At 36.2% G+C, this 26,528-nt stretch overlaps 10 protein-coding genes across 10 annotated transcripts; 6 read left to right on the plus strand and 4 right to left on the minus strand. All coding sequences in view use genetic code 12, as the record gives it.

Moving 5' to 3' along the window:
- Window positions 1–207: 207 nt before the first annotated feature.
- Window positions 208–855, plus strand: PVL30_001808 (uncharacterized protein; the record flags this gene model as incomplete). Its single annotated transcript, XM_001526957.2, has 1 exon — window positions 208–855. One exon carries the CDS (start codon window positions 208–210, stop codon window positions 853–855), a length of 648 nt encoding a protein of 215 aa, XP_001527007.2.
- A 717-nt stretch (window positions 856–1,572) lies between these two features.
- On the plus strand, window positions 1,573–1,821 carry PVL30_001809 (uncharacterized protein; the record flags this gene model as incomplete). Its single annotated transcript, XM_061119259.1, has 1 exon — window positions 1,573–1,821. One exon carries the CDS (start codon window positions 1,573–1,575, stop codon window positions 1,819–1,821), a length of 249 nt encoding a protein of 82 aa, XP_060975242.1.
- Window positions 1,822–3,595: 1,774 nt separating this feature from the next.
- Window positions 3,596–6,157, plus strand: PVL30_001810 (uncharacterized protein; the record flags this gene model as incomplete). The annotated part of the gene is made up of 2 exons (XM_061119260.1): window positions 3,596–4,195; window positions 4,334–6,157. 2 exons carry the CDS (start codon window positions 3,596–3,598, stop codon window positions 6,155–6,157), a joined length of 2,424 nt encoding a protein of 807 aa, XP_060975243.1.
- Window positions 6,158–6,617: 460 nt separating this feature from the next.
- Window positions 6,618–7,157, minus strand: SEN15 (tRNA splicing endonuclease subunit; the record flags this gene model as incomplete). The annotated part of the gene is made up of 1 exon (XM_001526959.1): window positions 6,618–7,157. One exon carries the CDS (start codon window positions 7,155–7,157, stop codon window positions 6,618–6,620), a length of 540 nt encoding a protein of 179 aa, XP_001527009.2.
- Window positions 7,158–11,474: 4,317 nt separating this feature from the next.
- Window positions 11,475–12,968, plus strand: PVL30_001812 (uncharacterized protein; the record flags this gene model as incomplete). Its single annotated transcript, XM_001526960.2, has 1 exon — window positions 11,475–12,968. The coding sequence occupies one exon, from the start codon at window positions 11,475–11,477 to the stop codon at window positions 12,966–12,968; it is 1,494 nt and encodes a 497-aa protein (XP_001527010.2).
- Window positions 12,969–14,463: 1,495 nt separating this feature from the next.
- Window positions 14,464–19,524, plus strand: BNI4 (bud neck involved protein; the record flags this gene model as incomplete). Its single annotated transcript, XM_001526962.2, has 1 exon — window positions 14,464–19,524. The coding sequence occupies one exon, from the start codon at window positions 14,464–14,466 to the stop codon at window positions 19,522–19,524; it is 5,061 nt and encodes a 1,686-aa protein (XP_001527012.2).
- A 373-nt stretch (window positions 19,525–19,897) lies between these two features.
- Window positions 19,898–20,143, minus strand: PVL30_001814 (uncharacterized protein; the record flags this gene model as incomplete). The annotated part of the gene is made up of 1 exon (XM_061119261.1): window positions 19,898–20,143. One exon carries the CDS (start codon window positions 20,141–20,143, stop codon window positions 19,898–19,900), a length of 246 nt encoding a protein of 81 aa, XP_060975244.1.
- A 343-nt stretch (window positions 20,144–20,486) lies between these two features.
- On the plus strand, window positions 20,487–21,431 carry CSL4 (exosome 3'->5 exonuclease subunit ski4 (Csl4); the record flags this gene model as incomplete). Its single annotated transcript, XM_001526963.1, has 1 exon — window positions 20,487–21,431. One exon carries the CDS (start codon window positions 20,487–20,489, stop codon window positions 21,429–21,431), a length of 945 nt encoding a protein of 314 aa, XP_001527013.2.
- A 380-nt stretch (window positions 21,432–21,811) lies between these two features.
- Window positions 21,812–22,996, minus strand: PDR16 (Phosphatidylinositol transfer protein (PITP); the record flags this gene model as incomplete). The annotated part of the gene is made up of 1 exon (XM_001526964.2): window positions 21,812–22,996. One exon carries the CDS (start codon window positions 22,994–22,996, stop codon window positions 21,812–21,814), a length of 1,185 nt encoding a protein of 394 aa, XP_001527014.2.
- Window positions 22,997–24,600: 1,604 nt separating this feature from the next.
- Window positions 24,601–26,046, minus strand: PVL30_001817 (uncharacterized protein; the record flags this gene model as incomplete). The annotated part of the gene is made up of 1 exon (XM_001526965.1): window positions 24,601–26,046. The coding sequence occupies one exon, from the start codon at window positions 26,044–26,046 to the stop codon at window positions 24,601–24,603; it is 1,446 nt and encodes a 481-aa protein (XP_001527015.2).
- Between the last annotated feature and the right edge of the window lie 482 nt (window positions 26,047–26,528).

The raw sequence follows: 26,528 nt of genomic DNA on the forward strand, positions 1-26,528 counted from the left end.
GAGAAAAAACAGAAACAGAGAGAAAGAAAAATTAGAAGTAAGTACAGTGTGTGAACGAGTGTGTTTGGTAACTACAGTAGAAAATACTAGCAGAGAAAGGAGAACTGAAAAAAAAACAACATATATAAACAGGAACCATACTAATAACCAGAACATCACAAACAAGGCCATAGGTATCACGAATCTAATTTTCATAATTCTCAACTAATGATCAACCCTACATCACTTTTACGGAGCCAGTTGTCTGCTACCCTGTTTGCATGCCGTAATCTATCAACAAGCTTTAAACGTCAGCTAAATGCTGCTTCATTTACCGACAAAAATACTTCAAACCAAAGAGTCCACAACCAGAAGAAATTGAGAGGATTCAAAAAAGAAGCAAGAGAGGCAACTGAAGCGGATGATATCGTCAATAGCGTTATAAATGAAGAGTCGAAATTTGGCAGGAGCGGTCCATTTGATGCTGCATCCAAATCAGCACAAGACATACCTGAAGAACCACCAGTGCACATCTCACCTCGTTTCCGAAAAAGCTTTTATGTTGGTGAAATCAATAGTCCCTTTGATTACAGTATGAACAGGCACACAATGGAGGTTAAGGAAAGACAATCGAGACCTCGTTTCGCTTCTGATATCTTTAGACAAACAAAAATTGACCCTCGGAACTTGTATTTGATGCCCGAAGTATTGTCCAAGTTTATCACATCAAGTGGCCAAATCATGTCAAGAGACATGACTGGATTGTCTTCTAGCAACCAGCGGAAATTGGCTGCTGCTATCAAGACGGCAAGATCTTTGGGCTTGTTATCAACTGTACACAAATATAACGACTACTTGCCAAAGAGACTCTTTTAAGGAAATATAGCTTATTAATGATTTAGAAATGATAACGCTTATAATCATGGGCACCATCCTGAAGATTATCATCATCAGCATCATCATCTTGAGGAGAAGGCAAATGTCGGAATTTACGAGCGATGCTGTGAATTGTATATAACTAAAACAAATATAATAGAACTTATCGACAATTGTGCATGTTATCTTAGTGGTTTGCTCTTTTAAACCTAAACTAAATGTTTTTTTTCTTTTCTTTTTCATGCTTTGTCTCTTGTACTATATATCTAATATTTGCATTATGATTATACGGATAGTTTTGCAGATAATTCAGTTCACCCAATGGAATGATGTCTTGTGCAATAGGTAGCGCAACTAAGTGTCAATTATGTGCGCTAACATACACCACAAACATAATATCCCTTTATTTTTTACCCACATTTGTTCCGCTCCCTTATGGTATGTTTGTATGATGATTTCTCATTTATTTTTTATTGAATAGATTCAAGACAGACACTTGCTATATTTTATTCACCATATACACGACCAGTAATTTCCCGCCAAGTTTCCTTATGGTGACTGTTTTTTTCCATTTTTTTAAAGTGCCCCAGATACTTTCCAAACCAAAAGTCACACCAATTTCTTAGATATTTTCAACTCAATTGAAAATCAATCAAGTTTTATTTTTTTTTCCCCCAACTTTTAATTTGAACAAAGTAATTACCCAATTAGCTAAAAATGTTGTCAAGAGTCATTAGATCATCTGCACCATCATCCGTCAGATTTTTCTCCACCACCAGAATTGCTATGGTGAACCAAAACATTGGTCACGACTCATTCTCCGAGAAAGAAAGAGCACAAGAAAACGTTTACATCAAGAAACAAGAAGAAGCTCAATTGAAGAAATTGAGGGAGAAGTTGCAAGAGCAAAAGGACACCATTGACAAATTGGAGGAAGAGCTCAGAAACCACAAGGAGAAGAATTAAAGTAGTCAAGTACTCGAGAGTAACTACTGTTTGAGCAAATGAAACTAGCATTGCACAGAGGATATATGTACATTTTTAGTATGTCAATATATATATGAAAGTATATCGATAAATATAAATATATATATATATATATATGAAAGTATATGACCCAATTGTTGAATTGAATTGAATTTTATCAAGTTCCTAATTTATTGACTTTATTCACTGGTATTAAGTGAACCTCAGTCCTCCTCCTTTCACCTCCTCCTTTCACCTCCTCCTCTCCTCCAACATTATTTACGAGTCAAATGATTCACTTCAGTATCCTGACAAGTGTTGTGGGGGAAGGGGTGAGTAATATTTGCGCTGTGGCTGGTCAATCGTTTTTCTAAACCTAGTCAATCAGCATTCTATATGAACAGCTTGTAAAACCCTATGATGATACATGGTATAACTCAATATCGCACTAAAAATTGCCTTTATCAAAAAAATCATGGCTATTGTGTGATCAGTTAGTTTGATTGAATCAAAAGACCTAATTGCCTGCGAACTTACTTCTCCCAAGACCCCGGGAGGAAAAAAAAAATATAGAATTTATTTCAAATTCGAATTGGAACAGTGTAATAGTTGGAAGGAAAAGCGGTTGTTTTTAAGAACAAACGAAGGTTGTAATGTTTGAGACTTAGGATTGCGACATCAAACAAATGCCATGGATTCAATATCAATATACTGTTCTGGGTAACTCTAACAATTTTCTATACAATGAAAAGGAATTGAGTACTATATTTGTTTGTTGTTTTTTTTTCATAAATTTCTATTCTCACAAATGTTAAATTGAAAATTGAGATCAATCAAAGCCGTCACAAGATCAAGCTTGGCCCTTTTCCTTTTCAAATGCTACTGAAAGATTACTTAAAACACTTCAAATATTGATGATTTTTCTTTTTTGATTTACTTATTTTTGCTTTGGCGATTTGTTTACTTTGTTACATGCGGACTTTACAACTCGTATTATGAAAGCCCCACTTTAAAACAAGAAACTTTGAAAATTGCAATTGAATAGTACTTTGCTCTTTTTGGAATTAGTTTACTGATTTCACGAATTCTACTGTCAAACAATTACTACTTTGATTCTTTCACTTTATTTGATATCTTGCTTCCACGCAGAACCGCATCGTCTAATCCATATGTGGTAAGCGCTAAAAGTCTTGCTCATTAGTAAAAGTTTGCCGATTTATATACACCAGTCTGTTTCCTATGTTGAGATCTGTTCTTTGTTAGGAAATAGATAAAATGGAAAACATAAAAAAGGCATGTAGAGTATTGAATTGGAGTTTAAAAGAGAGAAAAGAGGACAAAAGGTAAAAATGTAAAAAGGAAAAAGGGGAAAAATAAAAAGAGAGTTGGAAATTTCCGAATTGGGAAAACTTATCAAGCGTGGCAGAACCCTCTTCTATATCGCAATAACGGAAAAAGAACCGCATACTTCTAACCCCGATACGCAATCGGAATCGCAATCGCAATCGCACAACATGAAATAAAAGAACTACATTAACGTAACAACTGTACAGCAATACGAGATTCTATTATTAAAAAATCATCTCACATACATTTTTCTTTAAACACATATACCCTACAAACTGGGTTTTTCATTCTCAAAAAAATTTTTTTATTCAAAAAACTTGAAATAATCTAGTAAAAAGAACAACAAAAGATAAATACTATTTGCTCACCACCGTCTTCTTCATAATCATATATACCCTCGTTAAAAGCATCAGTATAGTTAGGCATAATGGTTCTCAGTATATTTGGAAAGAAGCACCTGCCAGATATCACAAATCAGCATTATGGCTCATTTAGAGAATATGACCCAAAAGAGGTGAGTTGTGCAACACTATTACCGTCACCATCATTTCCAGCACCATCATCGCAACAACAACAACAACAACAAAAGCAACAGCAAATAAAGACAGAACGTAAACCTCGACAAACACCGACGTCGACTCTGATGCCCAAAAATGCAACTAACAACTCATATCACCAACAAATAAATGACACGAGTAAAGGAACAACTTACATTTCTCCGAGGATAGCTTTGCCCGGCACGGCTCATATTCTGAGTGGTTCTGTAACACCTCAAGAAGTTCATACCCCGCCAAATCATTCTCCAGTGTTGCATATCGTACCACCAAAAAAGAGACAAGCCACTCCGAAGGAGTCAGATGACTTTAAAAAAAACAATTCCCTGGAGGAAGTAGTGGTATCACAACATCAGCAGCAGCAGCAACAAAGAGCCAGGAGAATCAAGGGAGGAAAGCAAAGAACAAGAAATGTTCCAAGAAAAGGTTTGAAAGCCAATAGAAAAAGTAATCCAGGATCGAAAGAATCCTTAGTATTGCAACAAAGCCGTGATTCCATCACCACTAATAACAGTGGAAATTCAAACATTAGCATTAGTCAAAGGAGAGATTTCATAGAGGCTAGATCGAGGAAACAACAACACAGTGAACTGAACTAATTATTGCACAAGGATGGAAAATTACCAACTAAACAAAAGAATTCAAACATTAAAAGAGGGAAAAAACCTCTACCATATCCTATTAATGATGATGTGATCAGTATCATTATCACCTCCTCTACCAACGGCAATACTACAACTAACAATGAAAGTATTGCGCCTACCATTTATGCAAGTACCGGCTTAGTAAATGATGAGCATCCGGATGCAAGCAACAGTGCAAACGAAAACGAATTTGAGTATAGTTCTGAAGCGGCAAATGAAAATGAAGATGATTTCCCTGAAGGGTTTGAACCTGTACTTGGTCCTTTGAATCAATCCTCTCATAATCCATTAGTCGAACCAGTAAATCCTCGTTGGGAACGCCGGCGTCGATATCAAGCACCAAACTTTCATTTTGATACTTTGCAACAACTAAATATAGCTTCCTCCTTGGTTAACGTTCATCCACCAGAACAGGATCTGGTAGGATTCATCTCTCACGAGGGAATTACACCCAGTTTGCAAAGATCGGTTTCACAACAAAGTAACGAGACAATATACGTAGATGCTCCTCCTATTGGAAGAGCCGAAGCAGTAGCATGTATTTTAGAACGAACTGGAAGCAAGGCTCAAAATAGTCGAAGGAGTCATAGATTGCGAGAAATGCGGCAACAACAGAATCCAACAACGCAAGCTATTTTACCAGTTACAGAAGTCTCAGAAGAAACTCCAGAAGTGCCGCAAGGTTTGGAAAGAGGGGAGCATCAACAGCGTGAAGAATATGTTACATCATCAACTTCGGTACCACTGTTGCGACGTGGTGCCAGCTTTGCCACAGTGCGGACAAGTTTATCCAACTTTCATCAGCAAAATACAAATTTTGCTTCTACGAGTTCCCACAACTTTCAACCAGAACCATCGCCAGAAATGCGTGCTAGTCAAACAAGAGATGCAATAATTGCAAGGTTGAACCAACGCATCGATCCTTCGCAATACCCTGCACCTGATTCTTTGGTAATTGAAGAGCCTCCTCCATTAGATGAGTATGCATATACAGACTCTTCCGATATTGGTGATACCGAAGTGACGCCTCCATATCGTGAAAAACTCCACAAAACAGTTGACCTTGTATCTTTTGATCCTCGATATAACATTCCCGTACTTCGAGTTAATAAAAGACTCGTAAAGACACCAAAGAATCTTCGCCAAACTATCCGCAAACTTAATAAGATGGGCATAGTTCCAGATGAAATTGATCTTTGGGAGATCAACAAAGTGGACGATGTGGATTTTTATCAAATGTTGCCAACGTTATTAACCGAAGCGCACTCAAGACATGATGCCCGTGAAGCCATTGCTAATGCAAGGGCTGTTATTCGCGCACAAAGAGAGGACAGACGTGCCGAGTACGAGTTGGAGATTCAACGTGCATTGGCAATTTCTATAGAAGAGCAATCACAGCGTCAGTTGTTTCGTGGATTTAGATACAATGGTCCATTAAGAGAGGAGAGAGAAGAAGAAGATGCGGAGGGGGAGGGGTTGCAAAATGGTGCTGAAAACAATCTATCACAAATCCATTCTCTTGATCAGTCGACAGATGAGTTTGTAAACGTTGATGATGCATTAAGTGCATGGCAGCAGCAGCAGCAGCAGCAACAACAACAACAGCAACAACCATTGTCTCAGCAGCAACAGCAACAACAACAACCATTGTCTCAGCAGCAACTACATTCACATTCAAGTCTGCACCTGCGCCATACCAGATCAAGAGTGGGAACAATACCTCGTTCTTTTAATTACTTACATCCGGCACATACCAACTCTTCAGCATCATCATACATGACAGCTTATTGAGTAATTTACCAAAAAAAAAAAAAAAAAAAAAAAAAAAACCAAGAAGAAAAGAAAAGAAAAGAAAACAAAAATTGTTCAACTGTTGCTCATTTCGCTAACCTTTTTTATCTACTTGTCGGGTGTTTTCAAAATCATTGTGATATTTTGGTAAATTAAACCCCTGATTAACAGACAGATGGCCTTACTTGACGTATTTTTAAAAAAAAAAAATCTTGAAATCGTGATTCTTTATTTTTTGTTTTAGTTTTTACCCATTATTTTCTTTTCGCCTCTTACTTTCATTTACTTTCGTTTCAGAATAAAATCCATTTAAAATTGTATAATTATCATTTGATAGAATAGACATTGTGCTTTTAGCAATCATCTACCCATTAGAACTGACGCAGTGTCACGAACAAGATTATCTCTAGATATAGAAATAAAAAAAAAAGAAAGAATAAAAAATGGTTGGTTCTGTTTCTTAGTTTTGACGTGGTTTAGTAATTCCATCGTGTATAAAGTAATAAACAATTGTACCATCGTCATTAATCATGGCTATGGTTATGCGACCAACTCTATCTTTCCCGTTTATGTTTTTTATTCTAGTCCATTTATTTGGTGTGTTTGTTGTTTTAGTTGTGGTTAAATCAGTTTGATTGGATATTATTGGTTCTTTATCAGTTTTATCTTCTTTTGATTGTGAATTGAGAGATTCGTTAATGGGGGTCTTAAGGTCACCTTCACGTTGAGTTATATCTTTAATTTCTTCAAACCACGTATTTATCTCCTCAACACTCAACTTGGTGTTCAATAATCGTTTGCAAACCACCCATTCTCGTCTTTTGTTCTTGTCGACGACGTCGTCGTCGTCGTCGACGTCGTCGTCTGTGGGTACTAGTTCCTGAGGAGGCAATCCACTCACAATATGATCATTGTGCAGCGTGACCTCGGTCCAGAGGTTGTAATGAATAAGATTGAGTCGCACCTGTTCTGATGGCGTGGTTCCAAATGTGCCTGTCATCAATATAAAATTGAAAATGAAATTGAAATTGAAAATGAAAAGAAAAAGTTAAAACGTGGTGAACCTGTAAATTGATAAAGAGACGGGAAAATGTATAGTTAATGGGGATGGAAGATTCTAATTTTGTTTTTTTGGGATAGACGGTAGGGGACTAGGATATAAATATCGTAATATTCAAGATTCTCTTGATCATCGCAACATTCATCAAATATTTTAGCATTCTAAAGTATAATTGTTCGCGCGTATATAAATTATTTCAAGATTCTTTCTGCCAGAATTATAAAATCTTACACCAGATGTATTTGACTATTGCTTAGAGTTGGATACTGAGATTTATGAGAATGAAGAGGTGGAAGCTAGAAAGCAGGATTATAGAATTGAAAAAAAAAAAAAAAAAAAAAAAAGAAAAAGAAAAAATTCGACCAAGACTAAACTATAGTGCAAATACATACAGTGCTACTGAGTATTTGGCAAACTTTGAATAGTTTAGGTGTAGGTGTAGGGAATGAAGTAGACATTAACACAATTGATGACTCGTATTTTTGCAATGATAGTTTCAACAGTTAACGACATTACCAATTCCGCGTCTTCAAAAAGTTTGTGATTGAGGTTCCTGATAAAAGTGTATAGATTTATAAATAAGTATATATATATATATATAAAGGAGATAAGACATGTAATGCAAGAGAAATGAGTTAATTAATAGCATTTCTATTGCTAAGAAACAGTCTAGTTGGGAAGTATAGGTACATACATATACATATATACGTATATATACATATATATATATATATATATATATATGTTTGTGTGTATGTGGTAACAGTAGCTTTTCCTATATGTTTTTCTTGTTGGTGACATTTTTAAAATAAGTTGATAAAGACACCAGAGATAAGGTAGTATATGTTATTGTAAAGATGATGATTGTATATTTTTGTACAATAAATCTATTGGTTTCTTTTCCTTTTGTGTATGTGCCCATTCAAGATAAACAGTTGTGGCAGATGAAAATATATCTGTATATCTTTTGGTCAAAGTAAATGGACTGGGAAAGAAGAGAGTGAGAAAGAGAGAGAGAGTTGGGCTGTGGGGGGGGGGGAGGGATGGCAAAAATTACAATTACATTTCCTCTTTGGGAATAATTGTGGCAGGTGACGTTTATACATTGTCTTGAAAAAATATTATTATTTTTTATTTTTTGATTGCATAATTAATGTTTCTTTGTGCACTTTATTCAGCACTTGACAACAGCAGAAACCCCAAGTGACAGGTAAAGAGAGAGGAAGAGAAATTGAGGACATATCTCTTCCTCTCTCCTCCTCCACTTACCTCCACCCCACTCTCCCTCCCTTCCCCCCCTTTCATTTCCATTCAGTTTCTCTTTTTAAAATCATTCACACACAAAACTACAACCACATCTATTGCGTTATTGTTTACCAGGTTCATCTTTTAATAATAAACTTCTTATATAAAGCCTCTTTGTTTTCTTTGTTTAATAGGAGATGCATAATATATATAACCACACCACTTTGCAGAGACATCCAAGTAATAAAATAAGAAGGAAGGAAGAAGAAAGAGGAAGAATGTAAGTTATCGATTGGTATTCCAGATGATTGGTTAATGGAATAGTGTGCGTGTACTTCAAACGTCCCACAGATTGCATCACATCATCTACAGATTATCGATCGATATATGTACTACTGGTATCTTTTTTTTTTCCGTATTTTATCTCATCCTTTTAAATGTGATTGTAAATGGTAAATGGTAAATGGTAAATGTAATTTATTTCTTTTCTGTTGTAGTTCTCTATGTTTAAATAGGTGAGACTGGATAATGTATTACAGCAAGAGATGGTCAAAACAAAGAAACTTTACAAAAAAAAAAAAAAATTGAAAAAACTTAAACTTATACAAGGTTTGATGATGGTGATGATAATATCTCAAGACAATTGTCGTGCCCCTACCATTTGTTTTTGTAAGGAAATAAAAGCATACAATATTTTTTAGTTTACAGACAGACACAGACAGACACAGACACAGACAGACAGACAGCATAAATAAAATATTTCAACAAAAAAGAAATTACTCGGAATTATAAAATCAAGATCTCCAAAATGAAAAAAAAAAAAAAAATGAAAAATCAAATTTTTTTCTTTTCATTTTTTAGGCAATACGAAAGTAACATTTGAAGTAAACTAAGAACGTATACATGCAATTTGAGTATTGAATTCAACAGCCATTCACCTTCCTTCTTCCTTCTAAAAACTATAAGTAGTATGTTTCCTACAGATGTTCCAAACAAAGGTTGAGAATCTGTTTCCTTCGTGTACGCTGTGCATTCATTAAAAGTCTGGAACCATCTTTGCCTTTTATATTTTCTTATTTTGTGCTTTGTATTTGCATTGTATTTGCATTGTATTTGCATTGTACAATAGCTTTATACTGCGCAAAACATTAAAAAAAAAAGGAGAATAGGAAAGAAAGGACAATTAGTAACTTTATATTTCCCTATAAACACACTCTTTTGACGATAAGAACAAAGAAGACAAACCACATGTTTCAGAAAAGTATTGTGTTATTAAATCCGTCAATAACACTTGCACTGCCTACTCTGCTGTTGCTGCTGCTTTCTTTTATTTATTTTTTTTGCTCTCTGCTTCTTGAAGCTGGAGAGAAAACAAAAATGTAACAATAAGTTACAAACATCTCTGAAACATTATGGTCAAGCATAGTAATGGGACTATATCCGACTAGCACCATATCTGTATATATATATATATATATATTGAGCTGCCTTTTGAACAAAATAACACAAACAAAGCTAGACGAACAACAAAGTTTACAACACAGTTTGCAACAGTCAAACTAACACCCAGGTATTGATTGCCTCCTCTCCTTATCATATTTCTTTCTTCCTTTTCCTTTTCCTTTGTCTCTTTTTTTAAAAAAAAAAATATAATAATAAAATTTAAAGAAAGAAAGAATCAGACGTTTTTCATGCAATGACAAATCCACTTGAATCTTAATTCCCCCATTTTAACCTCAGCTACTTCACTCTTGTATCTAAAACACCAATACCATACACAACTTTTTTTTTTGTCTTATCATTTGTAAATGTCCACTTTTTTGATCCTCAGTATTCAACAAGTCAAGTCAAATCAAATCAATCACAATGAGAAATTAAATCAGTTGTAGTTTTCAAGTCCCAATTACAGAAATAAAAAAAAAATGAAAAAAAAAAACAAAAAAAAAAACAAAATTACAAAACACAAAAAAAAACATTTCTCTATTGTCCTTTTTTAAAAAACCTTTACCTCCTTCTACCTCCTCTGCCTCCTTTACCTTTACCTCCTTTTCCTTCAAACTTCCGATATACTTACAATTGACAGAGCAGATCGATGCACGACGATTATCTTTATATAAAGATGCATAACCAAAACTAACTTCAACACTGGCAATCTGGTACAAAGAAAACAAAGAAAAAATACAAGAAATTGAACACAATTGATTTGTTAATTAATTAGATATGGTATGTATGTATGTATATACATACATACATACCATATATACAGGTGTAATTGAAAACTGGAGTCTAATAAGGAATGCCATTTAAAATAGAGAGTAGAATATAAGAGAATCCAAAAGAAAGAAAGAAAATTATTTAAACCAAGCGTATCCCAGATCAGCTCATTTTTGCAGATTTTAAAAAATCATTCCACTTATCAACTGACATATACATTATCATCCTCATCATCATCATCTCCATCAGGGTTCAGGTAATATTATTATTCAAATTTTACTCCCCATTCTTCTTCTTGCTTGACATACTACAACTCCGTCGTATATTTTATTTGGACCAACAATTAGAATCAACTGCCCCATAATCGTCGTCGGTGCTTAAATAATACTAATAATAACAAAAACAACAACAACTCCAATATAATAATCTTTCACATATTTCCAAACGCCACGAAACGTCACCAATTACTATCAGTTGTTTGCTGCCGCTTTTACTCATTAATCTCTATTTATTTTATTTTATTCTTCACGCCCAAACAAGTGACACTCTTGTTTTCTTCCCACCTTCCACTAAAGCCTACCTTTTCAAAAGCATAAAGAAGTACGCCGCGATATACATTTCCGCTTCTGAACTTAATCATAACCAAAGCGTCGCGAGTTTGCCCTTCCATTAACTACTGAAGACGCCCAGTCGCATACTATACACATTATTCAAATACCTGCAAGTGCTGCTGCCGCTTTGCAAGAAAATAAAATAAAAAAATAAGAAAATAAGAAAGAAGAAAAAAAAAAAATAATCATGATGAGTGCAGCTGCTATTTCACTTCCTAAAGAGTCTTCATCTCAGAATAAATCGGCATTGTCATTGTCCTCGTCGTCGTCATCATCGTCAACTTTGGCAAATATTAGATCAAAGTACAGATCAAGCACAGCACAATCTGCATCGTCTAAACCGTTGCCCAGTTTGAACCCAAGCCTAAACTCGAGTTCTTCCAGTTCTCTCGCTAGTTTTAATTCCGGTTCGGTTGCACAATTACCCAATTCATCTGCACACAACTCGCGGTCTAACCATGTATTTGCAAAGAGCAGCAATTTACATAAATATACTTCACTGTCCCACCAAAGTTCATTTGCAAACTCTGATGATACACATAGCTTAGCCAGTACCGTATCTAACCACAGCTCAAGCAACCACACATTACCTTCAACAACAGAATCTTACCAACACCAGAACAAGCATCAGAATCACCAACACCAAAACCGGAACCACCACGGCAGAAAGCAGAGTATTGACAAATTGTTACCTGATTCAAATAAATCAAATTTGCCAATCGATCTCATTACACCAGCATATAATCTTGAACGAGTCCAAACCACAATGTCATATACCGAGGAGTTTCTAGAGAATCCTGTTCAGTATCGTGCGCAACTCAACTTGTCGCAGCATGAAATAGATATGGTGAGGTATACATGGAACAAGATGTTGATGGAAGATAAATCAAATAGACCAAATAGAATGCCAGGACAGTTTCCTGATCTGGGCTTTACTCCAACCACAGAGACTCCGAATTGTTCATCCGTGTCATTGAGTTTATTTTGTCGACAGCTTTACATGAATTTGCTAGCAAGAGACCCAGAGTTGGAGAAGATGTTTCCCTCTATTAAGCACCAATCGATAAGTTTTGCTGGCGTAATGACATTGATTGTATCGCAATTGGAGAACTTGTCTGTACTTCAGTCCTATTTTATCAGTCTCGCAAAGAAACATTCGAGGGTATTGGGTATTGAACCACCACAATTTGAACTTATGGGTGAAGCCTTGATCCAAACGTTTAAGGAACGTTTTGGAAATCAATTCACACTAGAGTTGGAGATACTTTGGATTAAAGTGTTTTTATTTCTTGCAAACTCATTGATGCAAATGGGAATAGACCCGGTGTTGAAGCCAGAACTTGTTGAATTCCAGCTCCCGCACCAACAACAACTGCACCAACTGCAACAGTATCAATATCAACATCAACATGAAGTTCAGTCTCTACACAAACATGCTAGTAGTCTGGCAGATATGAGTGATGCAAACAGTTTTGTGGTTAATGATGCCGACTCTTTTCTTACCAATGCCACATCAATTAGCCATGTTCCTATCAATGGTAGCACACTGACCAAAAAGACGTTTCCAACAAAGGATGTTGCTTTACAGACTATTGAGCTGAAGACAGAAAAGAAAGTAAAGACATCGAGATTTAGCAAGATGAAGAAGAAGAAAAAGGGTGAGAATTGTGTAGTTGTGTAGTGCTCGAAACTTTTTGTATTTTGCAAATTGATATTTATTCACTTTTGTGGTATTGTTGTAATATTCACTTTTATTTCCCTCCTCAAACTAATTTGCAAATCCAAAGTAAACTAAATTTTTAACAAATTTTTCAACATAATAAAAATAGAAAGGTTTATTGTATCACGTGATAATACTCGTTCATGGTCTAATCCTACTATTTTTTTTTCCTCTCGTCCTTTTTCTCCTCTTTTTTTTTTCTTTTAATTTTGGCTTCACATTAAAAAGCCCTTTCATTTTATCGTGTACCACGCGACGTGACGCGTACTTTCTCCCTCTCTCTCTATTCATAAGTTATTCTTTTTTTTTACTGCAAAGTGCGCATCATCTTTTTTTGTTTTGTCCTTATATTAATGATTCTCCCTTTCGAGTTTCTTGGAGAATAAATTCTGAAACAGACTAGAACCAGCAAGATAGTTTCAAGTATTTCTTTATTACATACTTATGATTGTAAAATATACATCATATGAAAACCTCATTACACCGTTACTGTCTAGCATACTATATTTTGCTTTTACTACAGAAAATATACAACAAACATTAACAGCTGTATTTTGAAACTCGTGTAATCACCTACTTAGATCAAAATAGAAAAATATAGAATGAAAATTTTAAAACCCAACAATTAGCCTTCCTAATTGGGAATAATTATTTGCGTGTAACAATCAGTTCACTAATAAAAGTTTTTTTTTTAATTTTTTTTTTATTTCTTTTTTTTTGGGGGGGGGGAGGGAAGGCGCCTTTAAAATTTATTTCAATTTATTTATTGAAAAAAGAGTCGACCTTGTATGCCGTACATCCATAGTAAACCAGTATACTATACCTTCTCCAATTTTGTTCTTTATGAATTCCTTCTTTATTTTTAAATTTTTTTTAAATTTTTTTTGGATTTTTTTGGATTTTTCAAGATTTGGAGGTTTGGTGGGTTTTTCTACTAATCGATAGTTTGAGCCGCCACAAGTCAATTTTTATAGTAGACTTCCTTTTTGCTACTGAAAATAAAACAAAGAAACAAAGAAAGAAAGAAATAAATAAATAAAATAGAACAGATTAAAGAAACCTTTCCTTCTCCACCATTAAAGAGTTCTACCCTGGGGATATAAGTCTCATTTACCCTTTGTCTACGGAAAATTTTATATCTATTTATACTACAACTATCACCACCATCTATTCATCATTCATTAACCAATATCCATTATTCAGCATAGGATATAGTGCCCATTTTTTTTAAAATCTTCCACCAACCAATTCATCCTCAACCACCCCTTCTTTCATACTTTGCTCCAACACAGTCTTGGTTCTCTAATTATTTTCATTCCAATTCTTCCTTTTTTATTTGTTTTTGTTTATATTTTTTTTTTACTTTACCTTATTTTTCCCCCCTCCCACTCCCATTTGTTCTTTATCTGTAACAACTCCTTCCCTACCGCATTAAAGCATTTGCCATAATTGCCAAATGTCATCAAACACATATGAAGACTCCAACTTTGATGAATTCTTTTCGGAAGACAACTTTTACTCATCGTGTAATACGGGAAACAGCTCACAGCATATAAAAAAGGTACGAGAATCCGTACTGATTCCACACTCTTTGAGTACACGAAGTATTAAGGATGGTCTTAATGGAACTATCAATACGAAAGGAACTGGAAATGGAAATGGAAATGGAAATGGAGCCAACTCATTAAAGAATGCAAGAGGATTGTCATCATTAAATAATAGAACATCAATCATTAAATCTTCACCATCATTAAAAGCATTGGAAAGCATACTAAATGAAAAAAGCAAAAGTCACCTGAGTCCAAAACCACTTGTTAATGAGACCTTGGAAGAGGAAGACGAGGAAGAAGAGGAATATGGAAAACAAAACAAGAACAAGAACAAGAACAAGAACGAAAATGGAAATGGAAATGGAAATGGAAATGAGAAGGAGGTGGGGCTGGTGAAGTACGAAAAAGTAGAGTTTCCACCAAAGAAATCACAAGTGAGCAAGACTCAAGTATCACCAACTCCTCCTCCACCACCACCACAGACAAAAACGGCTCAAACTGTTTTGGCTGCTCCTGTAAGCTTTAAAAACTTGAACAAGACCAACGATACTTTAACCTCTTTACAAACATTTGAGACAGCTACCGAATCACTAGACTCTCTGAGCCCCAAAAAACAACTTCATCAACAGCATCTGCATAACAACGAACAAAACTCAGTAAGATCACATCATGCAACAAAGTCTATGGTATCAACAATCAGTGGAAGTGGATACAGCACAGATGATACACCCATTCTTCAACAGCCACCAACACTTCAGACATTTGTACCACACTCATTTGACTCCCCCTTGTTGAAAGTTGTGGAAACTGGTAGTGCTCCTGCATACGACACCTCTGCTTCAGCTGGTGCTACCGTTTCTCCTACTTCTCCACTACCACCACTACCACAACAACAACAACAACAACAACAACAACAACAACACTTACCCAATAAAGACGATCACACGTGGATTGATGACTCAACTATTTCATACATGGACGAATCACAAAATACAATCGGCAAGAATCCTGATGGGGAAAAACAAAAACCAAATCATGCTCGTACAAATAACTCACATAGCGATGCGGTTACCGAAACAGGCGTGTCGCTGAAAAATAAAAATGATAAAAATGGCGCACAAAAGAAATTTACGAACCCAACTAATAATCCCACCATCACTACCAATTCTAACACCGACACCACAGTTGGTTTGACAAATATTAATTCTCTTTCACCCCCAAACAAACTGCTGGATGGTGCAGATAACTCCTTACCAACACAATTATCTAATACAAACACCGCCACCAATCATTTTAGTACCTCGTTGGCCACACCTAACTCAGCCTCTTCCACCACAAACACCTCCTTCAAAACTAAGCCTCGAGGCACCTTCACACTGTTGTTGCGAGCAGAGACCCCTGCGCCCAGAACAACTACATCGGCAGACTCTGAAAAAACAACATTGGGAAATTCTCCCTCACAGACATTTACACTGCACTTGAGAGACAAACCATTACCAGCAGTTGTTCACCATTCTTCAAAGTCAAGGCGTGATAGTTATCAATCAGAAGAGTTTGATCCTGAAGTGGACTATACAAGAAAATTTTCTACGACGCTGGAAGCAAAAACTAACACATCTCCCTCACAACCAAAGACAAGTATGACTGGCTCTTCAACCACTGTGGGAAAATATAATGAATACAATGGCAACACTTTAACTTCTAATGCCAAAAGTCAGCAAAATCCAACCATCACCAATGCTTCTCCGCGAATGCCCAACAATAGGTCAAACTCTACATTTTCGCTCAATTTAACAAAAAAATCCAAAGGGAATGGCTCAGTACTGGATACCCGTTCAGCTCCACCTTTATTAAAGAAGAGAAGTGCAACGATGGATGATCTAAGTAAAGTTTCTATGCAAAATGGTGCAAAACAACCAGAGGAGAAAAAGAAGTTTAGTTTTAAATCTCTCTTTAAATCAAAGTCCAAAAACCATTCTTTAAGTAAAGAAACTGGAAATAGCTCTTCTGCAAAGCAAAAGACATTTGCATCCAAATCAGTTTCTTCTACAAGTATTCCTGTTGAATCAAATGGGGGCGAAGAGAACTATAAATGGGGTAATTCACAGTTTGTGCCGGCTACTGGTACTAATGCTGCAAATGGTGGAAATTCTGCAATTTCAACAAATACTGCAAATAATGTTGATGCGAGTGTTGATGGTGATGGTGATGGTGATGGTAATGATGAACATCTTCCACCACTTGTCAAGACTAAATCAAATACATCAATTATGAATGTTTTCCGCAAGAACAAATCTTTTGACCAATTGGATAAAATGAGCAACAAAGCATTGAGAAATAGTAATGACATCAATCTGAATGAGTCAAAGAGTAAACTTCAACACAGCAATAATAAGAACAGTATCGTCTCAAAGAATGCAAAGATCGATGCAAACGCAAAACAAAATAGTGCAGCGTCACCGATTGCAAAGCCAGGATCCATAAACTACATTCGTGAAGTGAGCGAGAACAGTATAACCCCAATTCCTAAGATATCTCTTGACGGTCGGATATCCACATCAAGTCTGGACGATTTTGCTGATGCTGATGCAATGTCGTTTGAAAAAAGCAATGATGAAGAAAACTTTGACATTTATGATTCTAAAAACTTGACTCATGACCCACCAAAAAAAAGAGCAATGGGAACCTCATATGGAGAAGAAATACTGTTGGTGCAACCATTGATTGACTCCACCCAATTTGGCTCTCCATTCAAAGTCAATTATCATTCTAACTCGCCAGAGCACAGGAAGCAAAAAACTGGGGTATTGACAAGCAATAGTGGTGGTAATAACAGTAATACTCTCAATAATGACAATAACAGCATTAGTGGCAAAAACAACAATAATGACCGAGATCGAATGGTTCGAGTTTCTAGGCCACCAAGAACTCGTCCATTGTCTTCAACTCCCTCGCCCAATCCTAATAGATACCCTAGTCTCAAAGATCACGGTAGTCAGAACAGCAAGGTACAACTGCTTGTTGGTGAAACGTTATTTCCTAGATCACTCAGTGCTCATGAAGTGGAGAGTATTGTTTCTTTGGAAAGATCGAGATCAATTCGTTCTGTGAAATCAAACAAGAGAAGTTCGTTTGTCAATTATGATGGAAGTGACGATAATATTATACAGTACAATGGTCCAGTATCGTCGCCACAGAATACTAGTATTGGTAGAACCAACTCGATTTTGAGAAACTCCATAAGTATGAGCAATGTGAATAACGATGAAACGGAGGATAGTTTGATTGATGCGAATATATTGCAACTGAGTCCTTTTCCAAACTATTTGGAAGCAAGAGGAGAATCAGAAGGAAAATCAGAAGGAAAGTTGGAAAAGGAAGAACTCAAGGGAAATACCGGGGACGATAAAGTGCTTGATCTGCTTGATTATGATCAGTTTATGGAATTTAGTGAATTTCTTGACGTTGAGAATTTGAATTTTAACTACTCGCCATCTCAAATTAGGTCTGTTACATCTAGTCCCAAGGCGGCGATTGATTTGAAGCATTCGTCTAGGAAAATAAGCGAGTTACTACAAGATGCTGACGCTGATGTTGATGTCGATGTTGATGTTAAAGCCGTTGGAAGGGATGATATGCTTGCATCATCAAATGCAACCAAACCAAATGCAAAACTGGTTTTGGCACTAACCCCAGAACCACAAGAGGTGGTAGAAAACCTGGTAGGTACACCTTCAATTGTGGTTACTGAAACTTTTGAACCTTTGCATATCAACCCCCTTACTCTGACAACATCTGAGCGTGAAATGACTCAGCCTTTCCCTACTCTGGTTGCATTTGACTCAAGAACTCCGTCTCCATCGCCATTATCCATGGAACGTAATGAGTCGCCGAAAACAAGCGTAGAAGTGGTTGATGAAGGTACTAGCGATGTTGAAGAGACCAGTCAACAGAGAAAGGGATTGAAAGCCACGGAAACCGCCGACGACTATTACATCAACAAAGATGAATTAAGTAACGAATCACCTCAAATTGAAATTCAGAATAGTCCAACTGAAGAGGAAATAGCCAAATCCAAGACATCGCCTATCTTTAATACTGCTTTACAGACGAACGATGCTAGAAAGTTTAATAATCGACCAATATCAATGTCGTTTAAAGGTTTCACTCCACCAACATTTTCAGGTAAAATAGCACAACACGATTTACGGAGTAGTGACTCGCATCAGTCATTCAATGTTTCATTTACTGACGATGATGCATCTGTCGGAGCAGGTTTTGGAACCACTAGTGAAGATGAAAATGATGAAGATGAAATTGATAATTTTGAGTTTGGAGATGAAAACAATTTTTTGAAGGATTATGAAAAGGAAAATACTGCTCTGTACAAAAGACCTTTGCCAAGCCAAGGCTCAAGTCAAGAGAGCCACATTCCACAGCTGCAACCACTACAACAACTGCAACAACTGCAACAATTGCAACAACTGCAATACCAAGAGCCTTTGTTGCGAACTCCTCCATCGAAAAATCCCTCAAAATTTGATAACGAACATATTACATCAAACAACCTTTCTATGATACAACCCCAGCCACCATTTGGCCAAAAGTTCCTGCACAATAAAATACCGTCCATATCCGATCAATCATCTACAAACTCGTCTCCGAGATCAATCACGTCATTTATAGGAAAGTGGAAAAAAGGGTATCAAAGCCAAGGACAATTTCCAAGACCAGCACCACCGCCTCCAACAGTACGGCCATCATCAAAAGAGACGGGTGTGCGGTTTAGCTCGAGGATTATCTTATATGATACATACAATGGAGATGAGTATGATCGTCACCCGGATACAGCTACATGTAACCAGTTAACCCCATTGTTGGCACAACAGATCAAAGAGGAAATGAATTTGATCAAGCTGGAGATGGATGTGCATGTCGATAGTAGATGCTATACACAGTTTTTTTGAAATAAATAGTCGAGAGGCAAATGATGGAAAGAATATAGCACTAAAAATATGAATATGAATAAGAATAATAATAATAAGAATAAGAATAATAAAGATAAAGATAAAGATAATGATAAAGATAATGATAAAGATAATGATAAACAACAAAAAAATGACATTTCTCTTCAAAACATACACTACTTCTTCATTAGTTTTTTGCTAATTTTGAACTGACTTGAGGATAAATTCACAGTGACATTTTGACTATACAAATTATATAATCTTGTTTTCACTTGTCATTGGTCGGTACTCATATTTATAAATATATATAAGAAATTGAAAAAAAAAAAAATTATCAAAAATAGCGGAACAATTTCTAATTTCGTTCTCATTCTTACTTCCCCATTTGCTGTTTGGCATGAGTTTCAGTGGCACTCTTGAAAATTCTATCAACAATAGGTTTATCTTTGGAGTCGATCCTTGCTACAATTTGTGTAGGGTCTTCCATCACCACTACATTGTAATTACCATCATTAGTCGAATCAAGACAAGTTGATTGAGCCCAATCTGCTGCATCGTATTCTAGGAGGGTGATCACTGGTGGCTCGTTGTTTACGTATTCTGGGTATTTAGTGCTCATAATGTAATGTGACAAGATTCTTTGTAGGTATTAAAAGTAGCAATTGGGTATGAAAATGATTTCACTGACAATAATAAAGGCAGTGGAGAAACTAGAGTTCAAGGTGAGAATGCTTTCATGCGAAATTGTTAATTTTTGCGCGCAAGACTTTCGACTTTTTCGATTTGAGGTGCAATCTCGATGAGAAGAACAAAATTGAATCTTTCACAATTCACAGAACACCAGCACTTGAGATTAAAGAACTTTCAGAAAAGGAGAAAAAACTGGATAAAAAATACAAAAAGAAGAATAAGAAGAATAAGAATACGAAGAAGAAGAAGAAAGTGAATAACATAAGTTCATCATGAATTCGAAAATAGTCGTACCTGGCCAGTATATAGTGCCGACATATAAGCTTGAAAATGATCAGCCTATTCGATACATACCTGGCAGAGGCACAGTTGTCAATCAAATACAAGATCCCGATTCCAAAAAGTACTTACCTGTTATATGTGCCACTATTGTTGGGTCAACGTACATAACAAAGGAGCTGAATCTGGAACTGAAGCTGGAATCGGAATCGGAACCGAAGGAGGTTGATGAAAATTCAAACAGTGCGGAGCATAAAGTGAAAGCTGCCACACTGGGAGATAAAATTAATTTGGACGAGACAACCTCCACATACGTAGTCCATGTCGTAGCCAAAGGAGATTCGCTTCCCTCAAATGGAGTCGGAGCGTTTGACCCTGTATCGACATCAATAAATCTTCCCAAGGAAAATGACATTGTTCTAGTTAGGATTACACGGATATCTCAGAAACAAGCATGGTGTGAAATCCTTGCGATGGAAAACAAACACGGCCACTTTCAAAAGAATATCCTTGCTGACTCTGGGCTAGGCTCTAATGGTGCTACTTCGCATGCTTCATTGCCAGCTGGTGGTGGATCTCAGCATAATTTTAACATCCAAAGTGTTGCATCAAACACTTCGAATGCGCAGATATATGATATTGGAGAGAATTTCAGAGGTATAATAAGAAGCCAAGATATCAGATCAACTGAACGAGATCGAGTTGTTGTTGGGGAGTGTTTCAAGCCAGGTGATATTGTGAGAGCACAGATTTTGAGTCTTGGTGATGGACAAAATTATTACTTGTCCACTGCAAAAAACAATTTGGGTGTAGTGTTTGCGAAAAGTGAAGGTGGTGCTGGCTCTTTGATGTACCCTATTGATTGGCAAAATATGCTTGATGTTGATACAGGGATAGTTGAGAAGAGGAAAAATGCCAACCCATTTGAATCGATTTAGTTTATTAATGCAGTTTTTTTTATCTATTTTTGCCTTTAGATTGATATTTATTGAGACTAAACAAGAGAAAGTAATTAGGAACAAAAAGAAAAAAGAAAAAAGAAAAAAGAAAAAAGAAAAAAGAAAAAAGAAAAAAGAAGGAAAAACGAAGGAAGAAGGTAAATTTTTGTTTGTTTGTAAAGATATTGTAGAACATGATTTTAAAAAGAATATATAAATGAATGAGTGAAAAGATGAAAGATGATAGCAGAGAACAAAAGGCAGAAAAAAGCTAACAAGAAAAAAAAACAGAGTGTAAAAAGTAGAGGGTAATAGTCTAAATTGGATGTATAATCTATTAAAGGTGTATGCTGCTTCTTTCACTTCTTCCTCTTCGTCCTCTATATGGTACCTACCGGGTGTATAAGCTCCTCATTATCACCACGTAAATCCACTTCGCTCAACCCTATACATGCGCCAAATTTTTCAAATCTGGTGAAATATTTATGTTTCTTTTCCTGACTGATTTCAATCATCTTTGGCCAGTACTTGTCATGTTCATATACAAAATTGACATCGCCATGGAAATCCTTGTCCAATTGAACTTTTGGGACATAATTCTCAAATGGTTGGTCAAAGACCAATTTCTCTCTTGTCAATGGATCTATGAATGGATGAATGATTTTCAAAAAAGTCCATCCCAACCATGGAATGTTTGTTAATAATGCCTTACCCAATCTCTCAGGATAGTGGGTTTGCAAGATGTGCAACACTTGTCTTCCCGTACCCACTGGTGGGATCTTACCACCTTGAGTGCCCACGGGGTGTGCCTTGAAATCAATCAATAATGCTAGGGAGTCTTGACCTGATGGCATGTAGTCAATAACTTTCTCCAACATGTACACAAGGTGCTGTACTTGTCTCTGACTTGTTTTTGTGTTTTGTCTACCAGGTTTCAAGTAAAGACATGGTCTAGAGTCATTGTCGTAACCCAAGATAACTTCTTTACCAGTCTCATTTTCCGGACCTGTGAGTTTACCATCAACTTCATTGTCTTTGTCAAATGGCTCGCTAATGCCAAACTCTCTCCTCCACGCCAAGGTGAGCTCGATTCTGTCAATTGCCTCCTCAACGTGCCACTTGGTTGCACGCAAATATCTTAAAAAGCACTCTCTCGTTAACCACGATTTTTCACCAGCAGTCAATAAGCCACCATCATTGGGACTGCACCTGATCTTGTGCTTGTGATTCTCCTCACTGGTAGATATACACAAGTCTGGGTTTTGAAAATACTTCAATACTTTTAAATACATGCCCTTTTGTTCCTCGGTTAATTTGGGCTCCGAGGGAATGTGCGATTCGGTAGAAGGAGCGTCGAATGGGATGTATCTTGGTGTGGATGCAGATAACCCATTTTTGGATGATGATGCGCCAGAGCTCAAGCTTTGTTGGTCGTCACCTTCGTGTGTTGTTGAAAGACCGTTTTTAATCTTCTCATTTAAGGATGAAGTCTCAGAGGAATCGCCAGATGGAGGGGGTGTTTTCGAGCTTGACGCAGTTATCTTATTCTTTAATTTGCCAAACATTTGTGTAGAAAATACTTTTGTTTTTCTTTCTGGGTGGGAAACAGAGTGAGGTTGTCCCTATGCAATTGAATGAATAAATATATATATATATATATATATGTATAAAGAAGGGGGTTGTTGTAGTTGGAATTGGGGAAGCGGTAGTGGTTTAATAGCTTGAAAGAAATATAAAAGCTTATTGGTAGTGAGACCTTTTTATATTAAAGATAAAAACGTTGTTTCTATTTTAAGTCTCTAATGTTGTATTTTAAAAGTTGTGGCACTGGTGGTATTGTTATGCCCTAGTTGGTTCTTTCTTTTTATCTATTCTACTCTATCCACTCTTGGTGAGTGCTCTATGTTTGATTTGCTTTTGAGAAAAGATGAGAAGGATTGGTAAACACTGTGAACACTTTGAATTCTTTTTTTTTATATATACGTAATGTTTAATCTGGCAGTTTTCTGTGTTGCTTTGTTGTTTTTTTAAAAAAAAAAAAAAAAGAGAACAAGCAGGATATGTGTGCGTATATGGATGGATGGATGGATGGATGGAAAGAAAGAAAGAGACAAAGAGAGAGACAAAGAGAGATTGTGTGTGTCTGTGTCTGTGTCTGAAAGATTAACGCCGTCTCTTTTCCTTACTAACTTGCTGCATCTTCTTAAACAAAGGACGTGGGACGTGGTTTTGCAATAATTCTTCTTGACGCGCGGATATAAAACTTGTTAAGAAAAAGAGAGAGTGTGAACGAGAGAATGTCGGAAGAGAATACGGATTCCGAAACCCGTTCATCGGGTAGAAAATTACCTTTGACTCAAGCGTTCCTACCTGCTTGCCTACATGCCATTATTAACAAGAAAAAAAAAAAAATTTACATTCGAATAAAGGAAAAATTACTATTGAAAAAGATATAATAAACAAAAGTAAAAGTAAAAGCAAAAGTAAAAGCAAAAGCAAAAACAAAGTCAAAAAAAAAAAAAAACTGATAAACCAATGTATCTGAATCTGGCTGATGAAAGTTATGGATATGCCTAGTGGTTTTGATCGTTGGTGCCGAATTTATCTATCCGTATCGGCGTCATCAAACATAATTCAAAACAAAAAAAATAAAGATTATTAATAAAATATATTTTTATTTTTATTTTTTATTTTTCCGCTTTCTCTTATTATTTTTTTTTTTTTTTGCTTCAAAAGAAAAGAAAAAATATATTCATCGGATCCAAAACGCAACGCATATAACGTAATGTTCCGGGAAGGTCTAGACATATTATATATCCCATCGTGACATTAAGATAAAAGCATCAACAGGAGTGTAGCTTGCAATAGATTTCAAAGATGTTGCATTTATGAATCATAAACACCAGCTGCCTCTATGACGTAAAGCATTTTATGATTTTAGTAGGTACGGCATTAAGCAATGTCAGTACGTATAGAAATGAAATCAATTTTTGACTCAGAATCCAACAAAAATAAAATAAGAAAAAACAAACACAAAAGAAAATACATAAACTATCAACTCGACCTTTAAATAAAAATGAATATATTGTTATTTATGTATATATATATATATATATATATATATATATACTATATCTATGTGTATGTATACATATGAATCTAGTCCCCTTTAGAATTTCCCTTCGGTGGAATTTGGTAACATGCCCTTCACCAATCTGTCGTATTTCCAACTAGTTGAAACATCAATTGGCAAGTCCGCTTCAGTAACACTACTCTCATCTACATCCCATTGATCCAATTGCTTGAAAAATTGACAAATAGGTTGTGTGTACCATCTCTCTCCGTTCCAAGTGAACCAACCCAAATGGCCACCGACTGTGGTAGTCACCATTGTGACATAAGGATTCAATTTAGTTTCGCTGTATGGCAAAGATCTTGATCCAACAACAGGATCGTCCTTTGAGCTGACTATCAATGTAGGAACGCGAACTTTTAATAATCTTTGAATGGGTGATGCAAACCGGTAGTATTCATCTGCTGAATTTAAGCCAAATAATCTACTGGTGAAAATCTCATCAAAATCCTTAAGGAACTTGACATTGTATTGAGATGGGTCGTCTCGGTATTGCTTAACAAAATCATTTTCAACAAGGATACCGTGTCCATTAAGCAACTTGAGCAAATTGTTACACATGGTTGACGAATACACGTTATGGCCAATTAAACTTTCTCTTAAATGGTGGGCACCATCAGGAAAATCCCACGGCGTGCCAAACATACATGCACCTTTAATCATCAGCAGAACAGAAGATCCCTCTTGGCCCAAGTAATTTGCCAAAATCGCACCTCCAAGCGAAAACCCCATCATATATATTCGTTTGTTGGGCCATCTAGTAGCAACCACTTCGTTCATGAGATAACGCACGTCGTTTGTCCATAAACCATTATAAAGTTGTGGACTGGTTATTGTGTGGTGTGCACAACCTCTTGAGTTTAAAACAACAGCATCGAAATTGTATGGTGGTTCAATAAGCTTTTCAAGAACTGCACGAATATATGATTCATATGACCCACCAGATAAGCCATGAAGCACCACAAGCAAGGGCTTGTCAGTTTCGTCATTGTTGATGAGATGCTCATTAGGGTTTTTGAACTCGGTTCTTGGTGGAAGCTCCTCCTTTTGCGAAGATGGTCGATACTTTAAATGGTCCGGATCAGATTTCCATGGTTGGCGCATGGCATAATCTAATGCCACGGTACTCTCGCCCTCCCATTGGTCGTACTTCAACCTGGTACCATCTGGTAACTGATATGTCTTGTTTTCAATGGTAATGATTTCTCGTTTGTAATGCACATGATGCAGTTTTTCAAACTTGTTCAAAGCAGTGTATGCTGTCTGAGTATGGCCTGAGGACAAAAGCGGGTTCACCAAAAAACTATGACCCGGCTTAAATTCGGGGACATCATCTTGGATAAGTTGCGGGATTGTTGTACTTTTCTTTTCCTCTGCCAGATCTGTTGCAATTTTGCTATTTGTGTGTCTAGGTTTGAATTTGATGGGGGTTCGTGGAATATAGTTCTCGACCCTGGATTTAAAAAAGCCAGACCCATACATTGTAGAATTTATTTGCTCTTTTCTTTTCTTTTCTTTTCGTTTCTTTTCTTTTGTACTATAAAAGCAATGCTAATTGGTGAAAGAGGCAAAGAAAGAAAGAAAGGAAGAAAAAAGAAGAGAATTAAAAAAAAAAATTGAATGGTAATGATATTGACGATGATGATATCAAGAACGAGATCTTCTTTTACATTTATATATGTCTGTGAGTATGGTGTAAGTAGATGGCTGCTATTGTAAAATGTTCGGAGTTTGTGGTACTTTTTTCTTCTGTCTTTTTTCTTCTCTTTTTTTTGGCTTTTTCTTCTTCCTCTTTCTTTGCTCTGCGCGATCCTCGGCTAAATTCATTTCACGGTTTCGAAACGGTCCTTGAATAGTTAAACTCTCTTTGGCCATCTCCCCAATTCAAACTCACAGTAGTAAACTTTCAGAAATTATTCTAAACTCAAAACCCAGTTTAGAGCAATGATATGACGTAAATGTCG

The sequence above is a fragment of the Lodderomyces elongisporus genome, chromosome 2 (genome assembly GCF_030384665.1).
Source record: "Lodderomyces elongisporus chromosome 2, complete sequence".
NCBI classification, from domain to species: domain Eukaryota; kingdom Fungi; phylum Ascomycota; class Pichiomycetes; order Serinales; family Debaryomycetaceae; genus Lodderomyces; species Lodderomyces elongisporus.